At 40.8% G+C, this 23,285-nt stretch overlaps 1 protein-coding gene and 1 long non-coding RNA gene across 4 annotated transcripts in view; one reads left to right on the top strand and one right to left on the bottom strand.

Moving 5' to 3' along the window:
• Ndst3 (N-deacetylase and N-sulfotransferase 3) overlaps positions 1-23,285 on the top strand; it is a 163,182-nt gene that overhangs the window by 75,774 nt on the left and 64,123 nt on the right. For all 3 annotated transcript variants that reach the window (XM_016010102.3, XM_006991883.4, XM_042279830.2), the window contains exons 5-6: positions 15,813-15,998; positions 20,221-20,349. In XM_016010102.3, coding sequence (XP_015865588.1) covers positions 15,813-15,998; positions 20,221-20,349 — 315 coding nt within the window. The remainder of the gene's footprint in view (positions 1-15,812; positions 15,999-20,220; positions 20,350-23,285) is intronic.
• LOC121830329 (uncharacterized) lies at positions 10,462-20,080 on the bottom strand. The gene is made up of 3 exons (XR_013052354.1): positions 15,951-20,080; positions 10,893-11,140; positions 10,462-10,594 (listed from the first exon to the last, which is right to left on the bottom strand). It is a non-coding gene; the product is annotated as an uncharacterized LOC121830329 (long non-coding RNA).

The raw sequence follows: 23,285 nt of genomic DNA, 5'->3' as shown, positions 1-23,285 counted from the left end.
GAGTCTGTTAACCATGATCTCAAACTGTATGTTTTTATCATCAGGAGATAAGTAACACCAAAAGGACAGGTTGTTACTCAAATACCAAGAGGAAGAGGCATGCTACACTGTGCAGGGCCATGTGGGGAAGCACAGAGTGGTTAGGAGAATGTAGAAGAGTACTTTCTTTATGATTTCCATGGGTGAGACAAGGCAAAGCAGGCCAGTGGGCTCCAAGGGTTAGGCACTGGTTTCCTGGACTTTGGCCCTGTGTGACTATGGCAGAATACTTTGCTCATCACCTGAGTCGTGAACACCAGAGATGTGGATAACCACTGGAGTAGTGGGTCACATCTGAAGTGTACTCCTGAGCAGGAGTTCATTATGTCTGGGAACTGGCTGACAGTCTCTTCAGGGTCAGCAAGGCCAAGAGACATCAAAGCATCACAAAGAAAGAAAGTAAATAGGCATGATTAATGCATTCGCATATGCTTCTCTCCAGACTTTGCATCTTGGGTCATTCAATGGGATTGAAAACCTCTCCTCATCCCAAGTGCAGTATTTGTGACATTTGTAACTTTTTGTTCTCATCCTAAATGCAGCATCATGGTCCACTCATGTGGTCTCATTGCATCAGAAAACAGAAAAGATTATTATATAAAAGGGCATTTTATTCTTAGTAATGGAGCCAAATATCACATTAAACTTTGTTGAACCATTATGCCATGCCCATATCTCACAGACCTGGAACAGGGAGTTTTGCTAACACTATATGGTGATTTTGTCCAGTTGATTCTGTTAATTATAGATTAGCCTTGAGATTGCCGCTGTCACTATTTCAATAGATAGACATCTTGCTAAAAGTTGATTCTACTCCATGACTTCCACGTGTCTTTGCCAGCTCTGCGCCATTCCTGAATTCATATGTGTGACTTCTACATTTGTATCAAGTCATTGCTAAAGTTGAACAAAGTCATTTGTAGATTTGTAGTTGAACGTTCCAGATTTCATTCCACAGTGGCTTGTGTCCTCTGATCACCATCATGTCATAATAGTTGACATACCAACTGCAAATCTACTTAAACAAACTAATATCTAGAAAGATCACACTAAGTGTGCCAGACATCAGGGATGAAGATGTGTGTGTGTGACACTTTTCCAAATCCAGTTTAGAACTTTTACTTCAAAGGACGTCTGCATGCTACTAACCGATTCTTCCTCATTGTTCCTGCTTTCTTCTTTATTCTCAGTCACTTCAAGAATCATTTCTTCTTATATTTCATGGGTTTGACATTAAGCTGGTTGAGTCACAGAGTTCACAGGGCTAGCATTCTTTTTTGAAAACCCAACATATTTCCATTCCGTGACTACTACTACTTGCTGTTTCATTATGGGCAGTAAAAGTATTGGCATATTAAATCCACAGTCTTTTCTATCAATTGCCATAAGATATCTACTCTTAGTCTGGAAAAACTTAAATGATTCAGTTTATGTCATACCTTATACTTCATATAATTATCTCTTCAACTTTTGTGTCCTTCTCATCATAAATGTCCTGCAAAATGCTTCTCTTTGCTGAGGTAGAAGTGGAAGATAGGCACACCTTTTCATTCTATCATTAGATAAAGCATTTTGAACTCTCCCTCCCCAGCCTGTGTGACCCAGGAAAATTGATCTCTTGACTGCTAAAAATCATTTTAAATCAGTAATTCCTGGAAAGTAAATGCTCTGCTTTAACAGCTTCCTCGGCATGATTTGTCTACCTCTTATGTGTTTATTTACTAAGTTTTGTCTTCTCTTCTAGTCTCTTGTGTTTTTAAAACCCTTATTAGAAGAGGTCCAGAGTTACTATGTAGCTGGAGCATGGGTGGACTCAATAAACATGTCTCCTCCTCTTCACAACCCTGCTGCCATCTCCACCTTCTCTCCGACAAGGCTAGTGTGGGAAGGTTGAGTTCTCCCCTCAGACGCACAGCAAAATCATAGATCTGGCATTTGGATGCCAAGTGCTCTGGCTGTTCCCCAGAGTTACCCAAATGTTTCCTCCCATTTTTTCAGGTGTAATCTTGGGAGGAAATGAGATGGTTTTGAGTGCCTTATCCTGTAGTTCTGCTCCAGAGGTACATTCCCAGAACCTGCTTCACAACTATTTGTTCATCCGAAATACCCCAACTTCTATTTTCCTAAATTGAAAAATTCACCAACTTGTTTTCAGAATTTTGTATTGTATGTATTTTGAACTTCAGAGATGACATTGTCATTTTCGCCTCCAGACTTCTCACATTTCCATGGAGATGACAAAATCATAGAACACTAGTGTGGGAGTGTTAAGGACAGACAGGCAGAGAAGGATTGGGGGTGAACAGACAAAGTGGATTACTGGCAAGAGAACCATAGAAGACAAAGTAAAAGCCAGGCTGACTAAGTCAATGGAAAGGGGACTATAAAAAGAGAGCCATGAGGACTGTTTCTGGTGTAGAAAGAATTCAGCCTTCCATTGGACAGATGCATAGTAAATTGAAAGAACAGGTCAAAATGTACATAAATGGACAAGCCGCCCACTTCTCTCTCCGCATACCCTTGTTTGCATTTTTGAAAACATGAACTGCTGGTTTTCTTTTAAAGTTCCATAGTTCACCTGTGCAAAAAGACTCACCTGCCTCCTCTACGATTGCATAAAACTTCTTATTTGAAAATAATCATTCAGCTATTATTAAATGACTTTTATCTTATCAGATGAGAACACCACTGTAATTTACTTTTATGTACTGCTATTGTTTATTGCCTGGGGGTTGTTTTTAATTCTTTGATGGTTTTATACATTTATGTAGTGGATTTTAGCTTTATTTCCATTACTTCTCTTATCCTGTCCTTCATTCCAAGAACTCTCTTATTCTGCTATTCTGCATTCTGTGTGTGTGTGTGTGTGTGTGTGTGTGTGTGTGTACATGTGTGTGCACACACACGCGTGTGCATATTTCATTGAGTTTACTTTGTGTTGCCTGCATTAACATAGATGTCAGGTTATTTATTGGAGCCTGAACAACTTATCAGTGGCTAAGCCACTGAAGAGAATGACCTCCTCCCTCCCCCAGCAACCATTAGCTGCCGGTAGAGTCCCAATGATTGTAGAACCTCATGAACACCTCCCCCATCCATGATGAAATGTTGATGGGCACAGTCATGTCCAGGTACTACGTGGACAACCACGGCTGAAGTGAGTTCATGAATGCAGTGTCTCTATCATGTCCAGAAGATGCCTTTTTGTGCCACACCTCCTCATCTTCCACCTCTCACATTTCCCCATCCCATGATGTCACTGCTTAAGGGGTTGTGTCCGCTTAGGACTGAGCACTCCACCCTCATATATTCTTGATATTTTGATGAGATACAACTCAGTATTAATGGCCACTATAGAGTGTTTTTCAAATGAAAGACAAGATCAGCACAAATTTAGGGACATACACAGAAAGGAATTTAACAATATGTCCCTTTATCAAAACAATAGTAATAGGTTCTCCTCTAAAGGTTATGATCTCTTGATCATGTTCACAGACATAGACAAGGATTCCTTTCTGTGGAGAGGGCCCCAAATCCTACCAGAAAGCATTTGGTTACCTCCATTTTAATCATGCTCTTATTGCACTGGTGGGCACAACTTACTGGGTAGGTTGGTGGTATATCATGCATGGTCCACAGCTGGGCAAGACTATTGTCCTTCAGCTGATGAATGGCTAAAAAAGATGTGGTCCATATACCCAATGAAATTTTATTCAGTTGTAACGAAAATGTAAATTTATAGGGAAATGGAAAAAATTATACTGGGTGATGAACCCCAGGTCCACAAAGACAAAGTTGCATGTTCTCTTACATGTGTGGATCCTGACGATGCATTCTCCAGTAGCGCATGAGACTTGCGGTGCCTCTAGAGGCCAAGATGGTAAGAAAGGATACTGGAGAGGGAAATAAAAAGGACTCAAGACAGAGGGATTAACAGAACACGTAGGATATGAAAGGAAGCAAAGGGGAAACTATGGATGGAAGGTTAAAGTGCGGGGCGGGGCGAGGGGGGGGGCCCCCCCGCGATGCTGAGGAAGGGCATAAGAAGGGAGAGGTAACCAAAACCAAAGGTGTGTGGGAAAAAAGGGAAACCTATGTCCTTAAACTTTTAGAGTGTGGTTTTGATAGCCTCAGGAGCTTGAGGGTTACTTTGTAAATTCCTCTTCAGGTTACACTCATTCAGTCTACGGGAAGCTTTCAAACTTTATAATAAGAGAGTGTAGAAAATACATCTCTCAGTTCCTTTCCCCCTTTTCCTCCAGCACAAATGCTAGACTTCCGTGCCAGCATGCATACCATTGACAAACTGGTTTTGTAAAAGAGAGATAAATTTAGTGCACGTACTGTTTGAGTAGTCCCTCTCTGCCCACGGTCATGTGGACATGAGGCAAACTAAAAGCTTTTATGAATCTGTCTATAAATTCCTACTGCTGGGCTGAGCAGGATGTGGAGAGGGACAAGTTCTGCTTCCAGATCCGCAAATGCTGCTCCTAAATTCTGTCTTCCCATTCTTCTATCTTCTTATGGCACATGGTAGCTGAGATGTGGCTAGAAATGGGGCTGAGATGGAAGGGGAAGCAGGAAGAGAAATGGCACGGGACTCTTTCTGTGGAAACATCTATTCACCCCACGTAGGACGTGAAGCAGAAACAGTCTCTCCCAAATCTGGCTTGGGAACCAGAAGTTTATTGGGGGTGACTTGCAGGGTCAAGAATGACTCAAAAGCAGCTGCATCCCTGAAAAGCCCACCCCAGCAGGGTGACAGCTCAGAAACAATGCATCCCTGGAGCTCCCTGCAGGATTTACACACAGTTCAGCCCATGGAAGAGTCTCCTATCTCCAGAACTGTCCCCACTTATGTTTATATCACTTCAAGAAGGGGACTTGTGAAGCCTGTAAACTTCGGTAACTTCCTAGGCCTTGTATGCTTAAATTTTGTTTACATCCTTAGGAATGTTTCAATTGAGAGGAAATGGCTGTGCGACAATGAGTAGGAGCCAATTCTATAGCTCAGGTCACCTTTGGTAATCTTTTAAGTGTGTGTGTGTGTGTGTGTGTGTGTGTGTGTGTGTGTGTGTGTGTGTGTGTGTGTGTACACGCGCTTCTCTAAGTGTACATGTGGAGGACATCAGGAATCTTCTTTGAGCCCTCCCCACGTTTCTCACTGAGGTATGTTCTCTCAAGCCCAGGCTTTTGTCAGTGGTGACTATGGTGATATTGTGTTCCCCAAATATTGGGCACCCTAATAAACTTATTTGGGGTCAGAGAACAGAAGAGCCACTAGATATAGAGGCCAGAAAATGGTGGCACACACACCTTTAATCCTAGCATTCCAAAGGCAGAGATCCGTCTGGATCTCTGTGAGTTCAAAGCCACACTGGAAACAGCCAGGCGTGGTGACACAAGCCTTTAATCCCAGGAAGTGATGGCAGGAAGCAGAAAGGTATGTAAGGCCTGAGGACCAGGAACTAGAGGTTGGTTAAGCTTTTAGGCTTTTAGCAGCAGTTTAGCTGAGATTCATTCCGGATGAGGACTCAGAGGCTTCCAGTCTGAGGAAACAGGATCAGCTGAGGAATTGGCAAGGTGAGGTGGCTGTGGCTTGTTCTACTTCTCTGATCTTCCAGCGTTCACCTCAGTAACTAGCACCAGGTTTGATTTTATTAATAAGAACTTTTGAAATCCGTGCTACAGGTGACTATTCTGGCCACTTTGCCCAAGCCATCCCACTGCAGCCTTCTGAGAACAGAAGGCACAGCCGCTGAGCATCTACGTGGGGTCAGGGCTGCAAACTCTGGCGCTCACACTCGAAGCAAGTGATTGACCCACTGAGCCATCTCCTCGACCACAGCTTTAGCTTTTTCACGTCTCGTAGCCCCCGTTCCTGCCATTCCATGATGTCTGATCTTTTGCTCCACTGTATCATTTTCTGTTCTTATTCAACTGTTCTTCTCCAGCTGCCTCCAGATCTTATGCCTATTTTTAGATCATTGTAGCAACTTATCTAGTTCCCCAAACCCCCATTCTTCTTTATTTAATTTATGCTCAGACTGGGGAATATTGATTTTTTTAAAAAGTACATTATTCTCTGCTCTCTTATAAATGTAACAGAAAGGTACATTTCAGTCTTGATTCCTAAGGAAATGAAGAAAGAGAAATTGCTGAGCTCCAACTGTGACTCATATGTTATACTTATTTCATGAATTCCCACAGCCACCTATACGGCTGATGATTCCTGCATTACAGAGATCAGAGAATCTGCATAATTTTACTAAGCTCACACAGCTGGTGCAAGCTGGGGCAGAGGCGTTCATCCTGATTTGTCAAGCTCAAAAGCCCATGAGACCACCACAGTTTGTTTAGATGCAGGCCCCAGCACCGTTGACACTAGTGACCGTGGTATTTTTTAAAACAAATTGAGTGCATCACAGTGTGGCTTTTTACGAAGCTTTCCTCTTGCATAGCCATTTATATGACATGCCATTTGTGGTGTCTGTGAAATACCACCAGCATCACTGCCTTGGTAACTACCATGAACACCAGAGGGTGTGCAATAACCGTGACAGACCAATGTCTTCACTAGCTTTCTTTTAGGAATATCAAACTACAATTAAAATTAGTGTTATGCAGACTTAAACATCTCTAGCTAGCCAACTGGGTGTGTTTTCTTAAAGATCAAATGTACTTGAAGGGATTCTGGGGATCTGCAACTGTCCTTGAATTGTCTACAGCTTTACTATGCCTTAAAAACCTCCAATGTCCCAATCAAATTCATTGCTTCAAACTCAGAGAAAGTTAGTGTAAACCAAACCCTGCAACACGTCCGTTGTATCCCCAGCCAATGATCTTTTCAGCCATTTAAATATAAAAATAAAGCTTCCTCAATCATATTTCTTTTATATTTCTGAAAGCCCCCCTTCTTGTGTTTCACTTGAGTAAATCTAAACAATTTAAAACTAAACTCAACCTGGTGTATACAGAGGACAAGTGCTCACATGATTCTTCTGAGTGTTCTCAAAAAAGCACATCCTCTAGTGGCATGTTTTCTTAGGAGCCACTCGACACAGATGTGACATTTCCAGCATTCTGAAAGGAGCTCCAAGAGAAGGGAAAATATGCCCCATTAAATGAAAATGTTCGTACAATAAATTACTCAGTTATTAGGGAAGAGAGAGATAGGCTAAGGCACCTGGCCCTAATAACTTTTAGTGATTGCAAATGGATGAGGCTGAACCAAGGTGGACACATGTTGTGGCACCTTTTTAGTCCTTGTACTGAAATTTTAGCTTAACTTTTGTACCTGGTGCTTACTTATGCATTTGTCTTATTAAATACCATTCAAGCTCATCAAATAGCAAAGCTATTCAGTTGTAGTAGGACTGGAAGAGGGTGTATACTGTTGAGAAAGGGTCATTGCTAAGGTCATTGCTGCAACCCTATCGTGTATACCAGGGCTGATCCTCGACTCATGTATAAACATAGCATCAGTTATCTTTGTCAAAATATATTTATGGTTGATATCTTCATTTGTTCAGCTTTCTAGATTACAGTGCTAACTTAAACCTTTTATTAAATACTGTCGATCATGATAGTGTCCTTTATGCATGTGTGCCCTTACATAAAAATTCTGAGGTTTGGGGAGAGGGACACAGAAGTAACAGTGGAAGGATTCTTTTAGCTCATATATTTTTTAATTTTTAAATTAAAATATGACTATATCATTTCCTCCTCCCCTCCCCTACCTCCAAGTCTTTTCATATGCCATATATGTGCTATGTATAGTAAAGACGTCCTCTTTGCCAGCAGCCAGCCTGCTTCTCAGCACTGGCCAACAGCCTCTGCTTCTTCTCCTTCTTGTCGCTGGCTTATGGTTGTGGGAAAGCTTAAACAGCTGCTGGTTGCTGGTCCAGTGCCTAAGTGAATGGGCTCATTGCAGGAAGAGCTTGCAGACACTTACAGGTGGCGTCTCTTTCAGGTGGTTGTGGATGGTGAGATCTCCCTCGCCCTGGGTGGCCTATCTAATGCCAAATTTCTTGAGCCTTTTCTTAAACAGATTCACTACCTTTTTGTCCTGGGCTTCTTTAGGACAGCAGGGGATGGGGTCACTTTCTCGCCTTAGCTCTCTTCCCTTTGAGCATCATGCTTGGCTGGAGAAGATGAAATTGTCATCTGCATTGCCCCAACAGTGGGAAGAGAAGAGGTTGAGGTGTGGTATGGATAAACAGTCTACCCAGGACACTGTTCAGTAAAGCACATGGACACAAGGCCCGGGACTCAGCCCAGGCTATCTCCCCATACCCAGCTGCATGTCTTTGGGTCCCTGTGACACTGAGAATCTCATTCTCTTGCATTTGTATTTTTGGATACTGAAAGAATAGGAGCCCTTTCTTATCATTGAGTTAAAGACCGTACCATGTTTCTCAGAGGTGTTGCTTCAGAATGGTAGGGTCACACTTCTACTTTATGAGCTACTATAATGCCTTTCTTCCTTACAAGATCTCATTATTAATTCCACTAACACCTTTATCCAAGGGTTTTTGTTAATTTCATTATTGTAGCATGTTTTCGTTCTCCAGACAGCAAGACAAAGAACGTTAACTTCTGGAGGTTGCTGGGTCTGTGTGAGTATTACCATTCAGGGAATAAGCCTCAAATCCCAGTTTTTATTAAGGTTTCACTACGTCAGCGTGATGGATTGACTCGCTGTCCTTGTGACCAAACTCACTCTCCAACTCTCCCCTCTTGCCCGGAGGTCAACTCTATTACCCGCCTCAGTGCTCCACTCTCTAATTACATGGTTGGTCCTTCGGGCCTGACAGGCTCCATTCTAAGCATAGACTCAAATTTGATGCCAGGTTTGCCTTGTCATGAGCAACAAAGTCCCTGTTTGGGACTTTGGGAAATTGGGACAAGGATTTAGGGGTTGCCTCCCAGGAGCCTAAAATGAGGAAGAGCAAGCAAGTTATTCATACAATGGCTGCCAACAGACTCTAAATCCTTAAGGCAAATTCATTCAAAACAGCATTGTCATCACAGCAGGGCTTTCACATAATAGCCAGAGTAGACAGCCATTTGTACTACAAATTGAAGAGCATATATAAGAAAGGCAGCGGTGTGCAGTAGCCAGACCTACAAATTACTGACCAATTGTTTATGAATGTGCCATAACTCCTGTAAAACCTGACTGGGAAAGTATACTTGTTTAAGATTAAACCAAAAACTAAAAATAATGAATTAATATTTAGCATCTCAACATGAAAATCATTTATAAAAGCACAAAGATAAAATGAAATCAATATAAAATTTAATTTAATATAATTTTTAAAGACAGGTTGATTTTGAACTTGCAGTCATCGTGAATCTTCAGAGTGCTGGGGTTGTGGGATGTATCACTGTACCCTAAGGGGAATGGTATTTTTATTTTATTTTTTATTAAATTTTTTATATTTATTCTATATACAAACCATAGTTTTCCCTCCCTCCTCTCCTTCCGGCCCCTCTCTCTACCTCCTTCTACCCTGCCACCATCTACTCTTCATCCATCTCCATTCAGAAAGGGTAAGGCCTCCCATCAAAGTCAACAGCATGGCATATTAAACTGAGGCAGGACCAAGCTCCTTACCCCCTGCATCAAGGCTAAGGGAGGCATCTCACCATAAGGAATAGGTTCCAAAAGGCCTGCTCATGTGACAGGTCCTGGTCCCATTGCTAGGGGTCCCACAAACAGGCCAAGCTACACAACTGTCACCCACATGCAGAGGGCATAGGTAGGTGCCATGTAGGCTCCCTAACTTTTGTTCTAGAGTCCCTGACATCCCATGAGCTCTGGTCAGCTGTCTCTGTAGATTTCCTCATTATGATCTTGACACCCCCCCCACCCCGCCTCCTTGATCATATAATCTCTCCTCCCTCTCTTCAACAGGACTCCCAGAGCTCGGCCCAGTGCTTGGCTGTGGATCTCTGCATCCGTCTGCTTCCATCATTTACCGGATAAAGCCTCTATGATGACAATGAGAGTAGTCCCCAATCTGATTATAAAAGAAGGCCAGTTCAAGCACCCTCTCCACTATTGCTAGGAGTCTTAGCTGGGGTCATCCTTGTGGATCCCTGGGAGTTTCCCTGGCACCAGAGGGAATGATATTTTTAATCTGAAACTTAGTGATTGCTTGTACAATTTGTTTATTTCACATTTGGTTGTGAAAAAAATAAAGTTCCTTGGCTAATTATCTTCCAAGAATTTTAATTTTAAACTATATCAAAAATACCATCACTTGTTATAGAACTTGTTCTAGTATTTAACAGTCCTAGCACACTGACCAAACCCTAACTCTTCAACCTAGAGATAGATCCTGAATTACCTGGTTATTACCTGGTTTATACTGTATTCTGTTCAGTTTCCTTTGAACAGTCTTCACATACATTGGTCCACTCTAACAACAGCCACTGCCATTCTATACTTACTCTCAGTCATCCCTGCTGCTACAGTCTCCTCCTTTGGGTACCATAGGTCCTGTAGGTACTCAGAACCTGAGATGTGTATTTGGGCTATCCATTTTACCTTAGGAAAAACAAACTGTCTTTAAATGCTCCTTGTATTCAAGAAATATCTTCAAGAATTCATATGTGTGTGTGTTTGTGTGTGTGTGTGAATTACATGAAGAGAATATACTCAAACCTTGATTCTAATCTTATTTTCCAAATATGCTCCCATCTTCTAGATAAGTGTACTCTGTGAATCAGTATCTCCAACAGCCACAATCCTAAAGGAAGCCATTTTTTTAAAAAATCAAAGAAAAAGAGCCTTCTTCCCTAGAAACAGCACCATAATACGAAGATTAAATAGAAGGAAACTTTACCTCAAATTCATGCAAATTGCAAATTTGAATCTCAGTGTTGTGAGGTAGTTAACCAAAGCATGAACTTCTATATTCTGAGAAAATGGGACATTCCAACCAAAACAGAGAGCAGAAAAGCATCTAGAAGTTTCCCAAAGTACGTTGCTGCAGTTTCCGGCTGTTTTCTCTGTAGACAACAGAATATCTAACAGATTGTAGACTGCCACTGCGGGCTTAGAAATTTCAATAGTCTACAGATTTGCTTCTCTCTGAAATCGGGAAAAAAAAAAAAAAAAACAGTGGGCTATCTAGCCATGAATGGAAAAGCTAAGTTTCTTCTATTCAGAAAGATTGAAACTGAGATAAGCATTTAAGTAAAACATGATTCTTAATCACCAGCAAGAGTTTAAATAAGTAAGTACTATCAGCATCAGTACTTTGGTAATGAAATGAGTGTGTTGTTTGAATACTTAAATACTATTTTTTTTTTCCTTCCTTCCTTTAGTCTTTGAGGGGATTTTCCTAAGGACTTCAGCATTACTTGCCTTTTAAGTTATCTTTACGTTATCTGTTTGGAAAATCTTGAATGATAAGAAAAGTTTTGTAATGTTACATCTTTTATCATAAAACATTACTCTTTTGAAATTTATATATCTAAATTTTGCCTCTAAAACAATAATTTCAACTACAGTTTCAAACATGTTTGCAAGTATTATTTATGCAGTTATTAAAATTTCTCAGTGAGTTACCTTATGTCTAGACTTCAGATAAACTGACAGTTGAGCTGAGACCACTGAGAAGGTGAAAAATTAAAAAGAGAAGAGGTGGGCATTGTCAACACCGTTTTCACACTTGTTCACAGATGCTTGTCTCTTGTTTGCAGTTGGTAAGACAATGAGCTGCCAAGAGTGGTGAACAAACAGAACCCAGACTTCTTAGAGTCAGTGCTCAGTGCAGAAGAGGCTCAAAGAAACAATTATTTACAAAATGATGCTGTGTCACCTTGAAAAACAAAGGCTAGTCATCAGGAGTCATTTTATTGCTAAGTTTCATTAGATGAATAATAGTAGTAGGTATTCGCCCTAGGCCCATGACTTACCTAGTCTCAGATTCTTGGCCATTTTAGCAATGTTGTGTATGGGTTCAACCTTACAGGAGGGACGTTAAATACAATGTGGTTGTTTTTAATACAAGGTGGTTGATTAATCCCATAATATGTGTGCCACTGTTGGGCCGGTGTATCTTGTAGACAAGTCTATGTAGATTTACTCAGAAGTAAGTCTAGGAAGCTGCGCAGAGTGGTGTGTGCCTTCAATCCCAGCACTCAGAAGGCAGAGGCAGGCAGATCTATGAGTTTGAGGCCACCCTGGTCTACACAGTGAGATTCGGGGCAGCCAGAACGATATAAAGAGACCCTGTCTCAAACAGGAAAAACAGAAAGATTCAGAATAGCATGGCACCGGGGTAGGAAAGAGTTTGGTGAATGTCAGGAAAGGTTAACATGATGAAAGAGTAGACAAGGCATGAACAACGAAAGGCCCGATTTAAGGAGCAAGGGTTATATGATGCAGAGATCACGATCAGGCTATAACTTTGTATTTAAGTGCCAGGGACTGCCTGGAAGATTTAAATAGAAAGTCATATGATCATAATTGAGTCTATCAAATATTACTTTGGCTACTATACTATATGGAGAATGGTTTGGAAGAAGGCAAGTGAGGGGAGACAATGGATAGAATATTAGAAACCTATACCAAATTGCCATAAGTAACATTATAATGGGCAACTGTGGTAAACATAGGAAAGAGTAGACATATTTAAGGTTTTTCACTAGTTGCAGTATTCATAGGACATGATAATGGGCTATATTTAGGAGCACTGGGTACAGATTTGGTATGATGTGTTTATGTAGCCCTTATATAAAATCATTTCTAAGGGACCTACTCTACCAGAGAGCTTTGTGAAATGGTTCCATTTGGATGGGCCCAAAGGAAATGCCCCCCCACACACACACACACACAAAGAAGACATGAGATATGACCCCCAAATCCACAGGAGAGGTAGAGAAAAGGAGATTGTGTCTTTTAGTAATTAATTAATCAATAAATGAAGGTTCAGAACTGTCATGGTTTCCAGGTAAAGTTGTGTGTTCAGATCACCACACACAAGAGCATTAGAGATGGGGTTGAAACAATTAGCAGGACTCACGGAGTGTGTCATGTTGCAAGAACCATTCAAAATGTGTCCCACATATGAATTATTGGCTTCTCAACACTTTGAGCTATGTGGCCTTCTGTGCAATAGGCTAGAAAATGGGGCTAGGGATTCGATGTGGTCAGTTTTTCTCACAAATGTAAGAGAGTAAATGTGAGTGTGAAAATGCCCCATCACTGCACCAGACTGCAAAGAAAAGGCAAAACTTTAATAACTAAAGCTAGCAAACAAACAAACAAATAAAATCTGTATAGACCATAGTGGTCAAACATTCCTCAAGAATTCAAAGGAAGGAAATATCCTTTACATGTGAAATCATCTTTTTGTTATACATCCAGTGTCCTGGAATCGCAAGAGTACTTGGCAAACATTGAAAAACTCCCTTGACCTTTGGATCAACATCATTGCTTGTGAATCCCTGGGTATTTGGAGTTTGTAATAGAGCTCTGGCTGTTGTGGATTGCTTCTTCACAAAGATCTCCAAGAAGTTCTTAACATGTAATTGTTCCTTGTTTTCTTTCAAACTTTTTTTAATGGAAATCCATTTTCTTTTGTCTGATCTTTTAAGTTGCAACCCTATTCTTCAACAATTTGCAATTAATAGTTTAGTGACCTTTTCTAACAAAATTACATATTGGTTCACAATTCTTAGTGGAAGAAATTGCCTTAATCTGAATTATTTAAAACTAGAGGGGGAAGCAAGGAGGCATTTCACTTCTATTCGAATGAAGTCTGCTGTGGGATGGTCTGTATGTCAAATGCTCTGATTGGTCAATAAATAAAACACTGATTGGCCAGTGGCCAGGCAGGAAGTATAGGCGGGACTAACAAAAAGGAGAATTGAGAGAACAGGGAGGTGTGAGGAGACACTGCCAGCCGCCGCCATGACAAACAGCATGTGAAGATGCCGGTAAGCCACGAGCCACATGGCAAGGTGTAGATTTATAGAAATGGGTTAATTTAAGCTATAAGAACAGTTAGCAAGAATCCTGCCATGGCCATACAGTTTATAAGCAATATAAGTCTCTGTGTTTACTTGGTTGGGTCTGAGCGGCTGTGGGACTGGCTGGTGACAGAGATTTGTACTGACTGTGGGCAAGGCAGGAAAACTCTAGCTACAGAAGTCCTAAATTATATGGTAATGATTGCATACATATTGAAATGTCTACAGAGGTTGAAAATAAAAAGTGTCAATCCTTCCCAGTAATCCTGCAGTCTGTCTCTTGCATGCTCCCTGTCTCATCTCTGTTTCCATCAGCAGCAATGTCTAGCTCTCAGTTCTAGCATCCTTACTAGAGAGGACTTATGGAAGTTTTGAATAGTGAGTAAAGGTCCTGAAAGGAAGTGAAATTAGGGATGTAATGAGCCCCTCACTGAGAGGTGGTAATGCCTGGCAGCCAGCTTTCTAGTGTATAGATGCTACATGTGTGTCTCTCCCCTTTTTGATGTTCTCTGGGTTGAGAAACAAAGATGGCTGTATCCCTTTGCCTTCCATTTCTATTTGTAGCACACTTTGTCAAGGCAGTCTACTTGATAGCCTGATACTGATTGTCTGTGTGAAATTGCTCTTTGGTGTGAAGAAAACCATGACTAATTCAAAGAAAGATTATTTCAGTGGAATCTTTGAAAGTTGTCAAGCAATTGGAAAATACAAACAGAAAGCAAAACAAATCATTCAGGAAAAATATCCGTCAATATTAAAACCTTGGGTGTTCTTATAAAAGACTGATTTCACACCTTGTGTCTGGGAACCGACTCTATACCAAGAGTAATAGAAGAGGATTCATGGTCCACCTGAAGCTGAGAACAATTACAATGATTCTGAGTTGACCCAAATCCTCTCCAAAATAAGCTAGCATCCATTGGGATTTGGCAGGACCTGGACAGGACCAGTAGTTAAGGAACACCTTGACCCATCATTAGTCACTTCCTCAGTATATATTGTGCATGTGTAGTTTGAAAGGCATTTGCTTCTAGCTGGTATCATTTTATACATATGAAAGTTTAATTTAAAAGTCATGTAAATTCCCAGATTGTTTATCTCTTTGGGTACCTTCTGCTCGAATGATGAGGACTTCTAAAACAAACAAACAAACAAACAAACAAAAACTCTATAAAATTTCCTACAGTCTGCAATCAAATCTGTGTGCTTCTACTGAGATTTCATTGTGTTACTGCCGCACATGCTGAGGCTTCAATAGAAATGTAGCAGACTTGGTAGAAAGTACAGCAGACACAATAAGATCCTTGGAGCAGGCCAGTTAAAGTTGGAAGTTTCGTCATTCTTTGTGTCCAGTGGAATGGGCTGAATGTTGTTTATAGAAAGTATTTGTTATTTAATTTTTTGAAATGGAAAGAACAGATGGCCAAGAATGTGTTAAGTGGAGAGCAAAGTTTTGTCCATCCTGCCACCACCCAGTTACTAACGCAGTAAGAAGATTGGCTGACATCATCCAACTTCAAGAATTCTAATGGTCTTAATAGATGCCATTTTAATTCCACCAAACAATAACTGATGATAGATTTAAATATGTGTACTTATAGTACATTTCAAAACCCTAAATTAAAACTATAATCAAGACAAATCTTAGTCCTAGCATGGCTGAAGCAGGAGAATCACTGTGAATTCACAGTAAGTTCAGGGTTGGGCTGTGCAGTGAGACTCTAGAGAGAAGAAACCAAAGGACAAACCTTCCCATGTTCTAATGAGAGTTTGCTTGGTCTTAGGAGCACGGCATTCCTACCGACATGGGCTACGCAGTGTCCCCTCACCACTCCGGCGTCTACCCTGTCCACGTTCAGCTGTACGAGGCCTGGAAGAAGGTTTGGAATATTAAAATCACCAGCACTGAAGAATATCCTCACCTGAAACCAGCTAGGTATCGGAGAGGCTTCATCCACAAAAACATCATGGTGAGCTCCTGCATGTGTACGGTTTGGCTAGTTTGTCCAGATGACAGCACACGTGCACAGGCAGAGAAAAAGGAGAGCAAAGAGTTAAGAGTGTGACTCAGGAGAGGGCGTGCTGTGTGAAGAGTGTTGTTATACCTAAGGAAGGCGTTCTTGTGATAGTTGTGTCTTCCTGTTCAATAGAACTCTGAAAAAATAAAATAAGAAGCTTCTTTTCCTATCACTCCTGCTGGCAAGCAATCTCTGGTGTAAAAATACTAGGAAAACATTACATCAAAGTTACAAATAATTTTAGACTATCATTTCTTACAAAAGTCATGTAGTAGATCAAAGTCATGGCAGCTCTCCATAGTCCATCCTGTGCTTTTATAAGCTGGTCGAGTTGCACCTCTTTACCACACCAGGTCCCCCAAAACACTGCAGTGTGTATAGAAAAAAAGCCACATGTGAGGTCATGACTTGTTGCCAGATGCCCGAGAACAAATGGCACTGAGTTAAACTGATGCATGTGAACAGATATCTGCTCTCAGATATCTAGAGCAGGGGCAGCTGACTTCTTTCCACACAATTTTCCAATGTCTGCCAAAAGTCAAGTGGATGATGGTATTTAACTTGGATCAACCCCCATCTCAATGTGTCTCACAACAAGAAAAATGCTGTAAATGCTAGATGAGGGTATAATGGACACCTTCTTCTCCCAGCTTGCCCTTCCTTGGCACTCAAAACAAATTTATCATCTGGCCAGCTTTCTGATGAGAGAGAGTTCTAAAAGCCTGCACAAGGTCATAATTTAAAAGATGTACTTTTGCTAGTGTGATGTCATAGGCAGCCCCACAGTGGTGAACATCAGTCTCTGGAGATCATATTCAGTGTGGTTCTGTCCTGTTTCTGCCTCTGCCCAAAGGACTTCATTTCCCATACCTCCTCAAAACTGTATTTTGCCTGTGTTGCAAATGCATGCATGTTGCAGATAACCAGAGCTCAGGCAGATTTCCTGTTGACACAATTACACCTGTCATTCTGCTTTCACATGGATTTGATTCATGTGCCCCTGCATGAGAATTTCCATATGAAAAGTGTTCAGCAGTCTATAGGCTATGCAGGAAGAGAGACGGGATATCACCAGGAGCCATCCAAACAGACATACAAGTTGAGAACTGGAGAGCCGAATGCCCTCCTAATAGAGATGGGAAGGAAAGAGCTAGGGACTGAGGCATGAACCCTCAATCTTATACCAGACCCATATTTTCTAACTGAAGTGAAATCATCCATTAATTAAAATCAAAAGACTTTAGGGTATTCTTTTTCCTTCCAAGCCATCATTGATCCTGCTTTCACTAGTTCAGTTACATAATCCAAGCTTCCCACTAGGACTTCTAAACCTTCTCTGAGTTCTAATCCCTTTAGAGTACCTTCATTTGTTCCATGGCAGCCACTGATCTTAACTCGCTGCTTGGTTTTCGTGTTGACTGTGGCACAAGCTCTCACTTGGTAAATCTTCACCTTCTGCCCACCATTCAGTGAAGGCTAGCATATAGGCCGTGCCAGCCCTTGACTCCTCCCGACCTTTCTAACCTTCCAAGTCTCAGCTGTTCCCACACTCTTTAATGCATCCTTTACAGGTGGAACTTGCACAGCAGCACACCTGCATTTCTGTCTTCCACGGCCCATCGTGGAACACTCTGTTCACTGGGAATGGCTTCCCAGGCACACTCCGCCTCTTCTTTTCCCAGCTAACCTTCGTTTCAACTTGTGTAACTAATGGAAGCACTGTGGTTCTCCTCTGAACTCGTGTGTTCCATGGGGACACAAAGCCTCTCTGTTGGGCACGTTTTATCCTCACACATAAGGAATGAATAGAAAACTAAGTTTTGAACTCTGAATCCTGGTCATTAAATGAGACCCTCTGGATAGACACAGAGGCCTGTGAGCAGCAGGACTCACACTCTCTCTACACACTGTGCGCAAAGGGAGGCCCAGGAGTAGGCCTCTCCAGTCGGAGTGTACCCCCCTTACATACTCAATGGCCAGCAGTCTTGGGTCACCTCACCGTTGGCAGAGTTGCCTGTCTGAAGCCTTTCCAGGCATTCTATTGGTGTGCCTTAAGATGTTTTGACTGAGATTTCACCGTTGCCCAAGAACTGTCAACCACTACAAAGATGACAGTTTACAAGTCTGAATTTCACAGTGTTACACTACCACCCTTCTCTGAGGAGCAGTCCATATTAAAATGCCTTGGAAAAGTTTCTCATTCCATCTGTAGCATAAGAGCTGTTTCAGGAAATGTGTTCATCTCCCTATAGCTGTATCTCGAATCAAGACAATGGAAGAGGACCCTGATCCCCGCTCCGGCCTGTCTGCCTAGCCTCCCATGGGGGCCCACTGAGGCCCTAAGACTCAGAGTAAAGGCCTCCCCTTTACTCTTTTCAAACTCACAGAATTTAAGAAAAAAAAAAACAACATTCAAGTTTCTTCACAGTTGTATCCACTTAACCAAATGACCTGGATAGGCTAGCTTCCTGGACAGCCCTGCATGTTCTATGCAAGATAAACTAAATCCTGAAAGTGATTGATTTGAAGTCATTCACTTTTAAAATGTAGCAGGACCCCGGCACTTAATCACATGTAGACATTTTCTTATTTAGTTTTGGATACTCCTCCTTACCCTGATATATTGTTAATACTATTTTTAGTAATTTTTTAAGAATTCCAAAGACTTTATTTTAATCATACCCCTGATAAATGTTATATCCTCTCAGAATAGAACAAACACACACACACACACACACACACACACACACACACACACACACACACACATTTCTCTTCTACATGAACTAGCATAGAATTTAGAGCAAATATTTGCCAAGTTCATTAGTAAAGATTGTAAATGGCTTTAACTGACATGAAATTACATGTCAAGTTATTGATAGTAAACATATCTGAAACAGTTGGAATTTTTTTGGTTGTGGTTTTGTGTACAGCATTATAACAGCTTATGATGTTTTCAGGCATGAAAAAACCCTGAGCTAATAAGCATTGGATTTAAACTAAAAGGCTTTAACTGATCTAAGGTAAAATAGCTTTCTCACTGTGTATGTTTTAGCAAAATGAGTGAGATATATAGAGTCTTGACTGACTCAGAAATATCTGATGCACTAATTGAGCTGAGAATTATATTTCCTGGGAAAACTTCTAAGTAGAGTGGAACCTCTCCCAGTGCTGTTTAAACTAATGGAAAAGAAGTCGTATATACATAGAAAGCTGAAAACCTGGGAGTCTTCAACAGGTAGTGTTTACAAAGCAGTCAGTGAACCAAAAAGTTTTGAGTTAAGGCAATAAAAATGATGATTTGTTTCCTTAAAGCAATGAGCAGAATGCCTGACTACATGGTGTTGAAAGCCTCTCAGCTTCCCACACACGCTCATGGGTTGGCTGTGTCTTCAAGTGCGGCGAGCAGAGGCCACTGTGGGTCTCACTGTGTGACTGAGCTGAAAACAGCAAAACTTCTTTTATCACTGCACTTTCATGTAAGAAATCTGGACCTGGGCGGGGCGGGTGCAAAAAGACCTCATCACAGATGTGGACATTGGAAGCAAAGGATGAAAAGACCTTCTGCTAAGTGACCATTTGTCATTCTGTTTGTTACACTTTCTAAAGCTAACTGCTAAACAGATACACTCTCACTTTGGGATCTGGCAGCCTTCACACTTGGAAGCTGGGGCCCTTGCTGCAGTGTTTTTCAAGCTAGAGCAGAAAATGAACTGTTGCTTTTAAAGGTTTATTCTGTTTAAAATGCCACTTTCTAAGAAGTACCTTGTTAATACCTGACTTCATTTCCAAATGTGTGGCAGAAGGACTTATCCCCATTTTACCAATGAGGTCTATACACAATGCCAGTATTTTAAAGCCTTATTTAATTTTATTTCTTATGGTGCTAAAACATATTAGACCCTGTAATAAATGTACTAACTTTGAGACTTAAAATAGAGAAATGGCTAAAATAATTCAAAGTTTATTTCAGTTTTAATTATTTCTTTAATTTCCCTGACTATCCCTTCTGCTTTATGAGATCTTTTCACTCCCAACAGTGGAGGGTTCTTCCAGGTCCCAGTTAGAGCTCAAGAAATACCACCTTTATATCCTCTTCCATGAGGAAAAAACAAGTTAAGACTCAATAAAGATAAACTAGAGCTCTCTCCTTACGTGGCCATCTTTTCTTCAGGTTCTTCCAAGGCAAACCTGTGGGCTCTTCACTCACACAATTTTCTACAAAGAATATCCAGGAGGTCCCAAGGAACTGGACAAGAGTATTCATGGAGGGGAGCTCTTTTTCACTGTGGTTCTCAACCCAGTAAGTACCTAAGAGTTGCTCTTAAAACAAATCATGTTTAAAACGACAAGGTGCATAAAAATTACCTTGAGGAAGAAATAGGGAATTGGGTAGTTACCAGTCAAGTAGCGTGAAGCTTGCTGCTCCCCTCCCTCCTCCTCCTCCCTCCTCCCTCCTCCTCCTCTCTCCTCTTCATCTCCTCCCTCCTCCTCCTCTCCTCCTCTCACATCTCTCTCCTCTCTGTCCCTTCCCATTTCTTTCACTGTTCTCTCTTCCTCTTTCTCTGTTTCTCCCCTTTTCTCTCTCTCCCTTTCTCCTCTCTGTCCCACTCTCTCTCATTTCTCCTCTCTGATACAAGAAAGCACAGATTTTGTCAGTACAAAGAAAGGAGCTGGATAACTGCCTCTGTCATTCTCCATCCGTGCTCAGGTCTGCCCTGCTGGGTTACAGAGCATCTCTGATTAATGGTGGGATGCTCTTTCTCCTTCACTTCTTTATACTAGCGTTTCAGCAATGCAGTGAGCCACTGGCAAATTAATTTTCCTGGAGGTGCGTGTCATAAAGTCGTGTGGTGAAAGAAAAGCTATTGAAGTGAGCTGCAGAAGGAAAAAGCTGTTAGTGGTTTTCTTCCATGAAAGAGAACAGGAAAAAAATAGAGATAATTTTTTTTAAACAGGATGAAAGTTGGATAAGATAGAAATAAATAATAAAATTTGAGTCTTAGTTTGACCTTAATTTTACAGGCTCTATAAATAAAATTGCAAGTATTTTTTATCATCTACTCTATTCAAAAGCATATCTATATTTTAGAAGCTAGAAAATGAGATAGATGAAAAGGTAGCTCAATCTTTGATGGCATCTGCATGAGTTCACGCCTCAGGATCCTTTGTGACTTTGAGCCTTTAGGAAGGTTATCAAACTTCTGAACCTTCCCCAAGCAGATATATGCTCCACAAATAACCCCCTCTTCTAGATTACCTATATTTTGGGTTACTCTGTATGGATTTCTTATCTTTTTTGCCCAATTTAACCAATAATGTGCAGGGTAAAGGAAGTTTGCCAGTGTGTTCTTATAAACCAAAGACCTGTGAGATGCTAACAACTTTATCAATGGTTTTCAGACCCTTGAATGTGTATTCTGCAAGATTCTGATGGAGCAATGTAGTCTGTGTGACTGTCTAGCCGTTGGTGATTTAATAGTTGAAAACCTTCTGATATTATTGTCTCTGAACCAAATGATCTCTACTCATCACAGAAGAAATTTAAAGATCAGTCACTCATATATTATGAACTTATATTAATTTTTACCTATTATCTGATAAGTAATGTTTTTCATTAATAAAAACACATAAATTTTTAAACTAGAAATATTAACAGCGAGGTTATGTTGGCCTTGGTGCCAATTTAGGCTAACATACAAATTTTTCTTTCTAGATTGGAAAACTTTCAAAGATAATTATTTTCAGTTTACAAAAAATTGGCTCAAATTAACTAAGAGCTTTTGTCATATACCATGAGATAGACAATGGTCTGAGATGATTCATCTGGTATACAAGGCACAATCTAGAGTTGAAATTCTCTTTCCCTGGTAGAGAAAGGTGCTTCTGAAGTCAACATTAGACTCTCACCATGAGAGTGTGTGCTATCCTTAGTGATGTCTGCCTGGATGACTAAAGGGAGGAATGGAGCATGCTTCCTAAGAATTCTCATTCCAAAATTAAATGGTCCAAGACAGCCATGTTCACACTTCAAAACCTCCAGCTTCAGTGAAGCATCTATGATGCTAGCAGATGACATGTTTTATTAGGTCAGAATAAGAATGGAAAAACTCCTTATCAGATCATAGAATGTGTTAGCTGTAAGAAAGATGGAAATTTTAATGATAGTAGGTTTGAAAGATGCCCTGCTGGATGATCACATAATAACACAGGCCTTAATTAAAGGTAGTATTTTCTAAAAATACTAAGTGACGTTGTTTCCTAGGAAAAGGTAGATGAATACTGGAAACATGGAACTTAAGTACATTTAGATACACTTGGTGGAAAGGGAAAATTCAGTCAGGGCTGTGGTTAAAAACCTTTTAAAATATTACTCACATCAACACTTGAAGGCACCAGAGCATCAGTGTTGGGTGAGAGGTGGCTACAATGACGTGTGTTTCAGAGTTAAACTTGAAAAGAAAACAGCAAGGATAAAACTCCTTAAATTAACTTTCTGTTACACAGCTACCAAAGTATTTTTCATGGCTTAAAAAAATGTCAGTCAAGTGAATATAACACAATTAGCAAAGTACAGTGACGAACTAGCACAACAGAGGAGAGACAACCTTGGCTGTCTTCCAATGCTTTCCAGTGTCATGAGCCAGGAACCTCTGACATGAGTGTAGATGTTCCAATGACTGGGGTTTAAATCCAGGTTCTGTATGGGTTCTATTATAGAAAGAATATGTTGATCATAGGACTTCTTGTCACTGGGATAGCAAAATGCAAAATAGTTGTATGAGCATCTATCTTATGTTGGTGAATATTACCCAAGCAGGCCCGAGAAGGGGCCCTCTATTTCTTTACACAGTTCCTCCATGAAGGCACCTTCAAATTGCATGTCACTTTACACATTTCCCCATAGAAGGGACTCTCTAACTGAGCTTTTGTTGAATTAATTTCTTTTGTTTTATGTGCATGGATGTTTTACTTGCATATATGTTTGTGCACCGTGTGCGTGCCTAGTGCCTGTGGAAACCCTAAGATGGCATCAGATACCCTGGAATTGGAGTTATGGGTAGTTGTAAGCAACTATGTGGGTGCTGGGAACCAAACATGGCCTTCTGAAAGAGCAACAAGTGCTCTTTATTGCTGGGTCATCTCTACACACACACACACACACACACACACACACACACACACACACACACACACACACACCTTTATGTCCTAACTTGCCTTCTGTTGCTGTGATAA

The sequence above is a fragment of the Peromyscus maniculatus genome, chromosome 6 (assembly GCF_049852395.1).
Source record: "Peromyscus maniculatus bairdii isolate BWxNUB_F1_BW_parent chromosome 6, HU_Pman_BW_mat_3.1, whole genome shotgun sequence".
Lineage (NCBI taxonomy): Eukaryota > Metazoa > Chordata > Mammalia > Rodentia > Cricetidae > Peromyscus > Peromyscus maniculatus.
The sequence above is the reverse complement of the archived record's forward strand: the minus strand, read 5'-3'. Positions and strand labels throughout refer to the sequence as shown.